General features: G+C 33.7%; 1 protein-coding gene across 1 annotated transcript; it reads left to right on the top strand.

Annotated features, from left to right (window-relative positions):
* Nucleotides 1-690: 690 nt before the first annotated feature.
* LOC140433464 (uncharacterized) lies at nucleotides 691-2,105 on the top strand. The gene has a single exon (XM_072521463.1). It carries the CDS (start codon nucleotides 846-848, stop codon nucleotides 2,040-2,042), a length of 1,197 nt encoding a protein of 398 aa, XP_072377564.1. The 5' UTR covers nucleotides 691-845; the 3' UTR covers nucleotides 2,043-2,105.
* Nucleotides 2,106-14,395: the final 12,290 nt, after the last annotated feature.

Below are 14,395 nucleotides of genomic sequence, written 5' to 3'. Positions count from 1 at the left end.
CTAGGGACAAACATAATAATTTATTGAAATATTTCATTATAATATAACTCGGTTAAAATATAAATAAGAAAATTACTTTTTTTAATTTTAAAAATAATATTTAAATTTTAAAAATACAGAAAATATAGTATGCAGCTTCGCGCAAGTCTACTGTATCGCCAACCGTACCACTTTTTTACTTTGTAAAATATTGTAGTGTGTTGAAAATTTTGTAACTATGTATATTTAAATCATCTGAACGCTAAACTAATTATATCGCTGCGATTGCCGTCTGAACGCTACACATTTCCTTTGATCGCCAGCATGTCGCGACCAGTATGTGCTGATTCACTTGTTTGTTTCAAACGAGTGGAATAGCGGTCGCCATCGTGAGTGAACGCAATCGCGTCGTGATTGCTTAGGCGTGTTTTCCGCTTTGTTATCTCTAGGAAGACACTAGTTGCTAATCGGAAAAAAACTATTATATTTCATTCGAAAAATTAATTCCTCTTGCTTAGATAAATCACGTGAATACGTAAACAATAAATAAAGTCAACTATATAATTTAAAGTCTCTCAGACTAGACTCTTTAAAAAGAAAAAGTATTTTTCATAAAAAAAAAAAAATGAAAAGAATACCAAACAAACAAATCTTTATTAATTTTATGTATAAATATCCGGGATCGTAAGGTTAGTCAGTATTTTTCACCTGATGTCTGTCATCGATAATTTAACTTAACCTGTCATCTTGACAACAAATTTAAAAACCATGTAGGTTTTTTATTTTCTTTTTAGATTTAAAATGGTAGTAAAATTTGATACTAGTGTTATAAATAGTAACGAAGTAAATATAATTAAGTAGAAAACATGAAGAAATACCATCGACTATTATTAATAATTGTTTCGGTAATAAGTTTAATCTTATTTTTAATTTATCGCCATGAATACAATCGCTTACATTATGTATTAGAAGTTTTCAACTTTTTTGGCCAGCCTTGCAACTTCTCAGACTTACAGACAAGTGACTATACATTAAAACAATACGATTGGGGACCGCAGCCAATGTGGCAAGAACTAGATAATGGTTATGTTTACTCTGCGTTTTTAACTGGAAAGATCGAAGTTAAAGCCATTGCCCTCCCACTGGATGTAAAAAAGGTGCCCAGAAATTGCTACTTATGGTTTGAAGACAAGAAGAAACCACTTACTGGAAAATTTACTTTTTCAAAAATGTTAAATACTAATTTAAGCTCTCTAACACCTTACTTTTTCTATTGCACAGCTCCTACTATAGATAATTCACCATATGCAGTTTCATTCACATATAAGGCAAAAAAGGAAAGTGAAATGAAAAAAATATTGTTGGTAGATGTTCAAGTAACAAACCACAAGACTCCAAATATCAACACCACAATTTGTGTTTCCCCGACAACATTTAGCAAGAAAAAAATTGTAGAGTTTTTTAGTTTTCACAGACTTGTAGGTGTTGAATCATTCATATTTTATACCAAAGATATTCCTTATCGACTTTCAAAATTGTTAATGAATTTATCTAAAAGACTTGATGCACATGTAGCTTTTTTACCTTGGAATTTTCCAAAAAATGATATTGATGTAGCCCAATCTATAATTGAATATGATTGCCTGTTCCGTACCTATGGTCGATCTAGATTTATTATTACTTTGAATTTAAATGAATACCTTGTTCCGACAACATCTTATACTATTAATGAACTTGTAAATGATTTAGAAAATCAGGTCCATAGGTTAAGTTTACCCGTCCAAAAGTTTTGTATTAATAATGTAAGTAATAACAAACCTTTGGCTTTGCAAAATTATGATGTTATAAGGGATATCAATCATAGTGATATACGCTTTATATATAAAAATGTTGAGGATAATAATTTCAATACAAATACAGTTGATAAAACAAGGGCATCAGTTCATAAGTATGTGAAATGTGGCATTTATAGTCAAACTACAACAGACTATAGCATGCAAAAGTTTTCAATTGACTTTACTAGATCTACTTTGGTACAGCTTCTTCTACATAACCAATTGTAAGCATTTTTATTGTGAATCATATCTTTACATATAATTACGAATTAATAAAATCAGTTAATTAATTGGAGATTATTTTATTATGTTTTAAGAACAATTTAAAATTCATTATTTTTGATTTTGTATTATGGGAATGAACTAGATGATAGACAAACATTAACAAAAAGATTGAAGAGAGAAGTAAAAAATCTAGTAACTAAAGCAAAAAATACCTCATGTGAAAGTAAATGCGAATGGTTCAACAAATATATAGGGTCAACAAGAATAAGAGAAGCAGAGAAAACGGCCAAAAACTTTAGAACAAACAAAAAAGAAACGAGTAAAATATATTTAATAGAAGAAATATCTTGGATGCAACATTATTTATAACTTCTGATTGAAACAAGACTGCGATTCATGAACACCATCAGAACATATGAACTGATAGATGATGAAACAACAGTCCAGGAAGTTGAAGATGCAATAAGAATTCTAAGAAATCGAAAAGCATGTGGACCATAAGGTACCTATACAGAACAAATTAATTAAACACAGCCCACGGATATTACGAGAGCATATGTTTTCATCTTATTCTTACCACCGGATTGTACAAAAGCATATACAAAGAAGGAGGTATAACAAATTGTTCAAACTAAAGAGGGCTATGTGTCTCAAGACTCTATGGAAAAATAATAAAATTTAAAAATAGATAACATAAATATGTAGCAAACCTAAATGGTTTTTGTGAATAAAGATAATGTATAGACGGCATATTTTCAATAAAGATTATAGAGAAAAGATTAGTCCACAACCTGTTAACTCATATAGTCTTTATAGATCTAACAAAAGCAAATGATAGTGTACCACTTTCAATGCGCTAGTTAGCAATGGAAAAAACAGGACTAAACTAAAAAAAATAAAATAAGTACAGTTTAATAAAAATATCACAGCAAACATTAAAACTTACAACAAATTAGCCATAGAAATTCCTATTAGCAAGGGTTTAAAGCAAGGCTGCTGCATAGCCTTCATAATATTCTTCAAAATATATCTGAATGTCGAGTGGAGAAGGAAGTTATGAACTATGGAAGAAGAATATGAGCATCCCAACCGCAGACGATAGATTGTACACTCACAATACACAATATGCTGACGATCAAGCCATTCTAGCAGAATACAAGAGTGATATAGAATATGTGTTTACTATACACTAAGCCACACAAAGTATGGCGTTACAATTAGGTACTATACAAAAAACCGAGTATTAGTTTAGAGAAAAACTAGAAAGCTTACAAATTGAAATGGGAACTATAAAATCAAATGAAACTTTCACAACAAAAGCAGGAAGTTACGAAGAAGTACCTATATTACAGGATTGGCCAAGCAAGATCATCCACTAGACAGTTACATGGACTATTGTGGAGTAATAAAATAACAAAAGAAATAAAATAAGAATTTATAAAACAATAATAGAAAGTATTTAATTAATTACTATTTAAATGGGAATAAGCCATAATTTAAAATGCCACAAGAGAATAGTTTCAGAACAGTATTTAATTGTACAGCGCCGAAATCTGGGAATTTAATCAAAGAAACAAAGCAAAAATTAGGGCCATGGAAATGAACTATTGGAGACAAATGGAAATCGGTCTAGACAAAATAAGGCACAATTGAAGCCAAAAGACTAAACTGGTATGTACATCTGCAGAGCAAGATAGAAAAATGGACTCCGCTCACTACAAGAAAACGAGATAGACCAAGAGGGCCCTGGAGGGAAGATGCCGAAGATGCAATGGCTAGAGATTTAAAATTTGAAGATTGTTTAGGATGCAAGAAATGGTGCCAGCTGTATCTATTTCGCCTACATAGATATAGAATAAGATATTTTTAAAATACAATATATTTATAGATATTGGCACATAAAAAACATATGTCGGCATCACACTTTGCTATGTGTTATTTGTTATGCAGCTTAGCTGTATTCGACCAAATAACAAATACGCTACTCCACACTTGTGCCGGAGGGCCAAAAATGCCAAATAATTTTTATCTGTCGTGTTTGACAGAACCAGAATGGACGTACCTAATTGACGGTCGGTGCAACTTATTTTTACTTAAATTCAGTTTACCAATACCTACTTGTTGTACAAACACAATGCAAGGCTGCATCTGGTATAGGAGAGGATGGGGCATTGTGGACCATCGGGGCAATGTAAACCATATCGTTTATTTTTTTTAATTGGCAACACTGCATCTGATAACTATCACAAATATGCGTAGACATCTTTACAATTTAAAAGCAGGGAGTGTCAGTTCAGACGTGTTATAAGTTGAAACACGTGTTTCGTCGCTCCTGATTTAAGGAATTTACTACTTTTGACTAAAGATTGCTCGGTAAGTAGGCATGGAGTGGACTAGGAGTAGTTCAATCCTACTCAGTTCAAACTACTGCTAGTCCACATTGCCCCATTATATTTTCTTGACACTTTTTCAACTATATTCTTCTTTTGCAGTTAGAAATGATACGAAATTATATAAAGTCTACTTTACACTACATGATTATATCATATGACAATATCTCACACTAGCGCACCTAGAATTTGCCTCTGGGGTGGGGGGGGGGGGGGTTTTGGTTGGTCACCGAAATTTGTTTTATGATCTTACCTCCATTTTGAGTCCTTAAAATGTGTGAGTACCACTGTCGGAATAGGGTCCTGGGGGGGGGGGGCAGTTTAACCCCTAAAACCCCCCCTGGGTGCGCCACTGCAATATCATATGAGATTTGTTATGATTCTTTGTTTCTATGATATTTTAAAAAATCGTGTTTACACTGAATGATAAGTTATGACTTATGATATGAGTGACAATGAGGTTTTATTGATTTTTCTTTTTGTTTATGGTCATGAGATATAAGATACAGTGTAGGTAATAACTATTAGATTGTAAAATAAATCTTTGCTTGCATTGGCTTCCCGACTTTTAATAATAATACCAAAGAATATAGACGCATATCCGTCTATATTCTTTGATAATACGGTGATAATACGCCGGCAACAACTGCGTACAGCTAATAGTAAGAAGAAAAAGATCAGGCGCCTTTGGGCTCGCAGGGGACTCTTACGAAGAAATAGTGGACAGGGCATATCAAATTTAGTGTTTATATTATACCAAATTAAAAATAATTAATAAAGAAACTAAACTAAAATTATGACTAAGAAGACTATAAAACACTAAACTAAAAATAAAATAAACTAAATAAATAATAAAAGAAAAATACGACACAATAGCACAGATTAGACAATAGGTTCAATGTCAATGCAACAAACAAACAATAAATAACTAAAGGATGTTGTCTCTTGGTAAGGAAATGTCGCTGAAATTCCGAAAATCATATGATTTTCGGAATAGGTACCGTCCATCGAGCAAAAAGACAAAAGAGGGAATCTAATCGTTATGAAAAGGCGACCAAAAAAGTGGCCTCTGATGGCGGACATATCCGGAAATGCGAATGCGCCAAATTTAAATTTTCCGACAGTTATTAACAGTAGCTATAAAATAGTTTTCAGAATTTGTCGTAGACGAGAAAATTTTAATTAAATATTAACGATAACAGTCTAAAATGTAAAACAATTGTTAAAAAACTTCAATATAAATAAGATTTCATGTGACAGTTGGGACAAATAATAACATAACCCAACTAAATTTGATTTCATAAACAAGGAAAGACTCTCTTTCCTTGTTTAATTTGGCCTCTTAAGATGGCACTTCCTGTCTAACAATATTTTTGCCCCCACTACCTTTACATTCCCTCTTTTGTCTTTTTGCTCGATGGTACCGTCCATCGAGTTAGGTCCTATTCTCCTATTACAAGTTATGACGAGCCGCATGACAGTGCTTATGACAAAATCATATGACAAATCACACAGTGTAAACATGTAAATTTCACTCCATGACCAAATCATATGACAAATCACACAGTGTAAACATGTAAATTTCACTCCATGACCAAATCATATGACAAAAATCACATGATAAATCACGTAGTGTAAAGTCGACTTAAGGAAAACTGACCAACAATCCTGTTGCCTTAAACAATGCTATCTCGGTAGTCGAAGCTGGGGAGATGGGCTATTTAAAAGCTAGTTTCTGATATTCCGAAAGCAACATTAATTCGAAGATACAAAGAAAAAATAACAAGAATTTCTTTTGTCAAAAGAGGTTTAGGTTTCTACAAAACGGTTTTTACCAAGGAACGGGAAGAAGAATTGTCTTATTATATCTTAGACATGGAAAAGCGTTTATACGGAATTACTTTACTTGATCTTCGTCACCTAGCTTTCCACTTTGCTGAAATGGGATGATATTATGATTTGGCATTAGAAAAGTTTCTTAATAACAACTCAGGCAGAGTGGTAATGGCTTTCCAAATCTCTAAAATTTTTGGTGAGGCTTTCCTGCTATTAACGCTTTTAAAAAATGTGGGTAGTTCCTTACGATTACATATACTTACAGACCTAGATTTTGCACCATCTGTTATGGCTGAAAGAGATTTCAAAAATAATAGTCTACCACTTCCAAGTCAAGATGAGACAATTGCTTCAACTTCAACTGCAGTGCCTGTTTCCATAACAATGGGATTGTAAATAGCCATAACCCCCATTATTGTCAGTGGAAAATCTGCAATGGTTAAGGAAAACTCGCTTTCAAACTAGATGGGGAATTAACATCTGGTGTGGGTTATTTACTGAGGTTTTAATAGGTTCATATTTTTTTGAAGAATATTTAAATGGTCAGAGATATCTGAATTTTCTAAAAAATGAGCTGTCTTTGTTGCTGGATAATATTCCTTTACGCGAAAGTGGAGTTACGGTATGGCAACAAAATGGCTCACCATATAACAGCGGTATTGTAACCAATTACCTTAGTGTCACATTTAGAAACAGATGGATTGGAAGTAACGGACCAGTCCGATGGCCTTCAAGGTCGCCTGTACTATCACCCTTAGGGTTTTTTGTATGGTGCTATTTAAAAGGAATCGTTTATAATGAAGAACTTTAAGAAGAAGTGTGTACCCTGATTACGCCAGAGATGGTACATGCGGCATGTACACGTGAACTGCTTAGACGGTTTGACGCTTGTGTTGAAGCAGAAGGAGGTCATTTTGAACACGTCCTATAAAATTATTTCACATTTTGAATGTTTTTTATTATTGTTTAAAATAAACACCGTGGACCTATCACAGGACAAATATTTCAATCTTAAATGTACTAAAGGTCGGCAAACGGCTCTCCAGCAAAGACCATCTCCAACAATTAAAATACTTTGGCCATGTTATGAGAGCAGACACAGAAAACATGGAAAGACTTATTATCCAAGAAAAGGTAGAAGGCCGAAGATCACGAGAAGTATCTCCAACAAGATGGATCGATCAAATTACAGGAATATACACAAGACCTATGCATAAGTTAAAAGAGAGAGGGAGAATTGTATGCCACTAATTTCTTAATATTAATCAGGTAACTGATGAGGAAGTACATGTGGCGCATGTATAAGATGAGTGATTAAATTTTTGAATCACACTTTAACAATTAATCCATGGATTTACATAGGTACACATATTTACTTTTTATTTTTTTTAAATATTTAGTGATTAACGCACAAATCTCGGACATCCAGTATAAGACATATCGGAATACTATGTCCTTTTCACACTAACCTCTTCGAGAAATGATCAACTCATACGGAGTTCCTTTGTAATAAATTGAATCATTGTGTCGCATTCGCTGTGATTTGGAGTTGTTCTCTGTTTCTCAATGGATATAATGGGGCCCTGGTAATCGGCTCATTGCGCTCTAAGTGTCTGAAAGACCGAGTAAAGAAGTGAGTATGGGGAAATGGCTCGGAATGGTGCGAGGAAGGAAACTGTTCGATCCGGTGAGAGGGAGGAGAATAAGAGTTTCGGATCGAATGAGATAATTTTCCCCTTTTCGGCTCCGCTGACAATGTTACAATCGACTTACGATAATTTTCTGTACCTTTCTTGGCATTTAAAGTGATCTACTTAACCTAAAATAAGACTGATAATAAATAATATTATAGGTAAGTACTAAAAGAAATAGGGACAACTTGGAGGTGTATCCGTTTCTATTTTGGGGCATGAATTAGACGAATACTTACAAATTATTTTTTTTAATACTTTCTTCAGAGTAAACCATAATGGAATGTCGTTTATTCTGGTACAATCAAAATTAAACATTTTTCCGGAAGTTAAAAAACTCCATTGTAATTATTCTGTCATTTTTATTACTATATAATAAATAGCAATAAACTTTAAACAATAAATGTACCTTAGTTATAATTTTGAATCTAGTTACTTTGTTAGAATTGTTTATTTAAAAAAGTTACAGCGATAAAATGAAGTAAAAAAACTATCATGCTCTGAAGTCTTCTACTGCTTTTGATTCACAAAATTAGTCGTCATCTTGTAAATATAGATATAATTAATTAAATATGGGTCTATATGGTGTACTTGGTAAATTTCATTTTGTCTCTGGCGCAAAGATCATGCTATGAGTGAACGAGATCGCACACATGCATACATATACAGGGTGTCGCAAATTGGTATGTTTTGCAGGGCATACCGAAAACTAGAGAAGATAGAAAAAACAGTATTTAGGATGTCATGACTTCTTTTTTCGTTAAAGTAACGATTGTCCAATAAAATCATCAATAGCTCCCCACATTAGCGAGATACAGGGCGATTATTGCAAAATGTCGAAAACGAGAGGATTATACAGGGTGTTTCAAAAAGGTATGTCATGAATTAAATCACGCATTCCGGGGACAAAAAATAAATTGATTGAATCCAACTTACCTTAGTACAAAAGTGTACACAAAAAAAAGTTACAGCCCTTTGAAGTTACAAAATAAAAATTGTTTTTTTGCATTATCTCGTAAACTACTTAACATTTTGTAATAAAAATCAACACGTTACTTTCTTGTTCTGAAATCATTTTTCTACAAAAGAAACAACAAAATCTAAGCGCACAGAAAAATTTTAAGGGGGGTGTGCAGCCTTAAATCCCCCCAAACTTTTGAGTACTTTCAAATCAAATGAATTTTGTGGCATCATTAGTTTAACACATTATTTTTAAAACTTGTTTGCCGTAGTTTTACTTTTTGCCGTAGTTTGCAGTTTTACTTTGGCAGTTACACCTCCGTATTTTCCTCTTATGGCTCGGGCACCATCCGAACAGCAACCAACGCATTGTTTCCAGCCTAGTCCATTTTCCACAAAAAAATCATTGATTTTCTTCTACGACGTACGGTATCATTGGATAATGGTATAATACTAAGCTGTTTACCTGAATTCTCCCCAAAAATACACGTTACAATATCTTGTGCGGCAGGCAGAACTATTATAGTTCTTCACCGATGGTATGTGCTTTTCCACACTTCGCAATTCTTAAACTCACGAGGAAGGATGCTTCTATTGCTTTTTGGTTGCTACCGGTGAAATTCGACATTAATTTTTTGTTCCTCTCATCTCCGTTAACTTCCGAACGAAGTAATCCTTAGGTTTATTTTCCAACACTGAATGTTTTGTATTGAAGTGGCGTTTTAATAGCGAAGTAATTACTATTTAAATGGGAATAAGCCACAATTAAAGGTTAAATTACGTTTATTGGCGTTTCAATTTCCACTTCGGAAATCGTTCTCAAAATACAAACATTAGTAAATGTATTGTATTTGTAAATGCATGTATTTTTTTTATGGAGTTTATGGCGATTTTCCATTGTAAACTCAATTCTTCGATGTTTTCCAACGCTGTTTGCAGGTTGTTTACTGCAATGTCTAGATATCTGTTTGGCAGCTATCGCTGTGTCATCGGCATAAAGGCTGAGTAAGGTTCCAGGTGTTGTAATATCGGCGGTATATTCTGTGTACAGTACTGTACACAGAATATACAGGAATAGAAGACAGGACCGCTCCCTATGGTACTTCAGCCTCCGAAGTTCCGAGGTCGGACAAGACTTGTCCTATTCGAACTCTGAAACTCCGGTTGCTCAGTACGAAGAGGTTAGTCTCGTCATTGCCCCACTTTATCCATAGCCTCTCATTTTGTATATTAGTCCTTTGTGCTAGACTCTGTCAAAAGCCTTGCTTACATCCAGGAAGACTGGTCCTGTGTATTAATTATCGTTGAATCCAGCTGCTATGTACTCTGTTTGAGTACTTGTAGCTCGCTGGAGTGCTCTGATCTAAATCCAAATTGTGCCTCAGATTTTATTCCTAGCCTGTTTGCCTCTGCTTGGAGTCTGTTGAGGATGACTCTCTCTACTATTTTGCTGATTTCTGGCAGTAAGCTTATCGGCCTATAGTTTTGTGGGAACGTGCTGCCTTTTCCTGGTTTTGGTATCATTATGACATGGGCCTCCTTCTATCGATTTGGAAATAGCCTTTATCTTAGCCTAGCATTTACTATATTTGTTAGAAATACTATGGCCGCTAAGTATTTCTGAGCCCTGTTTGTGATCTGGTCTGGTCCAGGTGCTTTTCTTATTGAACAGTTTTTAATTAGTTCGTTTAACTTCTCCGGTGACGTTGGAGGGGTGATTTCATTTGGTTCCTCGGGCTTTTTTTGTTGTTCTTCGACTTATTCTATGAAGTCTATATCCTCATCTGTGAATTCAAAAATCAGGATATTTGTCAATTAATATCGTCGAAAATTGGACGTGGCTACTGCTCCCATAAAAATGAAATGTCTACTTAAAAATAAATTCGAAATATTTTTAAGAAATGAAATTAAATTTGACGACAAATAAAGTATGTTACATTAATCATTGTAGCAAAGATTTGAAGCAAGATTTCTGGAAGCATGAACGCAAAATATAAATAGGAACAATTCAATTGTAGGAGTTAGTCTAATAAATATATTTGTAGAGTTGAGTAAATAAATATTATAAATTAATTGTGTTTTTATTGTTAGTGTTAGTTAGTGAAAAGTAGAGTCAGTGCTGTGCTGTGTGGCCACAACAAAGAAGTGGGTATTTCATGCCAAAAAAGCTAGGATGGTCTAGGTGACATCTAGTTTACAAATAATCTTCGAAAAATTTAAAGAAAAATTGCTGATTAATGTTGATTTTAGGTGTATTCTTACTGTTTAAAATAAAAAAAAATGTTAGTGTAAGAAGACTGTAAATAAATTAAAATAAGTGTTAGAAGATTGTAAAAAAAAATAATTCCCAGACAATTTCGAAACAATTTCTGCAAATCAATTTTTTTTCATCTAATTTTCTGTATATTCTGTACTTCATCTGGTTGTGGTAGACTTTATACATTTTTCGAAACGATTCTCATAGGGATTTTTAAAGATGTTGCTATATTTTTATTTACATTTCACAAATCACAGTTTCGCTTCTATCGGAAGCCGTTAGGAAAAATTTAAAATGTCAAATCATAGAAAATTTCTTTTAGGAATACTCACTACACTAATATCTATTACTTAGATCAAGATCTACATAGAAATCTACATAGATATTTTGTTGAAAACTTCAATGTATAGATAATTATTGTACAAATCTTACCAAAAAGAAGAAGGTATTTCATGATTTTAATCTTCGAAAATATCCCTTCAGACTTAAACTCAGACAAAAAGACAAATATGAATATTTTCCACCCCGTCAAATGAACCTTTCATATTCTTTATTAAATGTAATCGTGAAACGTGGGACTGTAAACAGGCTAAATGAAATTTTTATCCGAATCCCCAATATAACATCGGGAAAATCAATGGCGAGAAAAATGTAAGCATACCGATTAGAAGGGCAATTCATACATTCAATGTGTTTAATCCTTTTTAATGAAATGTCGCTAGCAGTGTGAGCAGTCGAGACGAACTTACAGGGGATGTATATGTATATTGATCCTTCGGAGGTTGCTATAGATTGTTGTAAATTATAAGAAATCTTCGTAGGGAAAGTTAATACATTTGGATGGATAAAAAACTGCGGTTTTCATTTTGCTAAGATGGATTATCGTGTTACTTTGTGAAAATGTTTGAGATTTTTATGTTTAAGTAAAACTTGCAATAACATAGGGATTACAGACATGGTTACATTGCTATATAAAGTTCAGAGTATCAGAGATACGAAACAAGGGACGATACCTTCATTACTCACAAGAAGGTTAAATAAATAATTATCACAGGAAAGTGTAAAATACAAATCCTAATATTGAAAAATGCAGGCGGCAGCAATATAGCTAAAAGGAAAATTTGAAATATGGAAAGAATACATAGAAAAACAGGTAAGAGACCCTGACGAAATCACTCGAAAATATAATGAAACAAGTGATTTATACCACCATCATCATCTCCTGTTAGCTCTGATCTCCACACTGTAATTTTTTGGATCCACCGCCCGTCATTTATTGTGGCCACATGGCTCGCCCAGTTCCACTTCAGCAATGCTATACGCTCTATCACATCTGTGACGCCTTTCTTTCTTGTTATTTCTTCATTTATGCCATAAATTACACAAATAGCTCAAAAACTACTGGATGAAATAACAGAACTCTCAAACTTAATTATAGTAGAAAAGTACGATGTTTGAGTAGATACCCTTAACATCATACATAAGACAGATTAATATACTTCATATAACAATTGTTGGCTTTTATGCTCTAGAGTAAAGGTTCCCAACCTTTTCCTTTCTGCTAACCACTTATAAAAATTGGAATATTGAAAAATAGTAGATCGACATGGCAAATGGAAAAACTCAAAACGAAATAGATTTCATTATCTCGGACAAAAAACACACCGTTAAAGGCATCATGGTTCTAAACAGATTTGTTACCAGTAGCGATCATAAAATGGTACGAGGTAAAATAGAAATAAGCTTAAAGAAGGAGAGGTATAAGATGATTAAAAAGAAGAACAAATCAAAATCATGGATGAAACCATCAGATGTCGATAGTTTTCACCAATGTATTTCCGACATACTTAGTAGTCCTGAAACAGAAAATAATATAAATGATTTAAGTAATAAAATAAAAAATGTCTTACTATCGTCTTGAGAAACAACTTAATTTCTACCAGCTAATAGAGCAAGCGGGATTTCGTACCGGATTTGAAACAAATACTCACCTACAAAGCATTAAAACGGTAATAGAAAAGACTATCGAATACAATCGATCACTCGTTCTGGCTTTTGTAGATTTTCATAAAGCCTTTGACATGTTAGAATTTGATAAAATCCTGAAAGCACTACAAGCATGCCGCATTGACTACCGATATACAAGGTTCATTTACAATATATACAAGAACGCAACTATGTCGGTGAAACTACTTAAAAACATTGATCATAATCGTATATCATCATATCATATAAATATCGGCAGAGGAGTCCGACAGGGTGATGCCTTATGGCCTAAACTATTCACCACAGTACTAGAATAAGCTTGTAAAAAACTTAATTGGGAAGAGAAGGACCTGAACATTGAAGGTAGAAGATTAATAAATTTGAAATTCGCAGACGACCTAATTTTGTTCGCGGACAACCTCAAGGAGATATGTACAATGCTACATGAACTTCAGTTAGTCTGTGCCAGTGTGGGTCTTAAAATAAACATTTATTACTACTACTTGTCGGTTTATAATGTTCTCTGCCGTTTTCCGACTTCTAATCGCCACTTAGACCGGTTGTTCCATAGATCTTCTTCTATGGCCCTCTCTCTCAGTTCTTTATTTATTCCTTCGCTCCAACTTTTTCTCGGTCTACCTCGTTTTCTCTTTCCTTCTGGTTGCCACTTTAGTAATTCTTTTGGCATTCGTTGTTCGTCCATTCTTTGCATGTGTCCGAACCAGATAAGTTGTTTTGTTGTTAGATCATCTATGATTATTCGTTTGATTCCCATTATTTCTCTAATGCGTTCGTTGATAATCCTTTCTCTTCTAGATCTTCCTGCGGCTCTTCTCCAAAAATCCATTTCCGTCACTTTAAGCGTTGACAGTGTTCTTTCTTTCACTGGCCATACCTCACAGCTGCATAAAATGATACTTTTTACTATAGTCTCATATATCCTCTTTTTATTTTCTTTGCTGATGGATTGGTCCCATAAAATGGTGTTTAACATTGTGATGGCTTTTCTCCCTGACGTATTTCTCTCTCTTATGGCTTTGTCTAATGTTCCATCTTGTGAAATAGTGATACCTAGGTATTTCTAGTCACAGCAGTGCTTTATCGTAGTGTTATCGTCTAATATGAGATCTTTTTGTTCTGCTCCAATGCACAGGTATTCGGTTTTCTTCTTATTTACTTCTAGACCCCATATATCATTCTCTTCAATTAATTTTCGTGCCCTATAGTTTAAATCGT

The sequence above is a fragment of the Diabrotica undecimpunctata genome, chromosome 2 (genome assembly GCF_040954645.1).
Source record: "Diabrotica undecimpunctata isolate CICGRU chromosome 2, icDiaUnde3, whole genome shotgun sequence".
Taxonomy (NCBI): domain Eukaryota; kingdom Metazoa; phylum Arthropoda; class Insecta; order Coleoptera; family Chrysomelidae; genus Diabrotica; species Diabrotica undecimpunctata.
The sequence above is the reverse complement of the archived record's forward strand: the minus strand, read 5'-3'. Positions and strand labels throughout refer to the sequence as shown.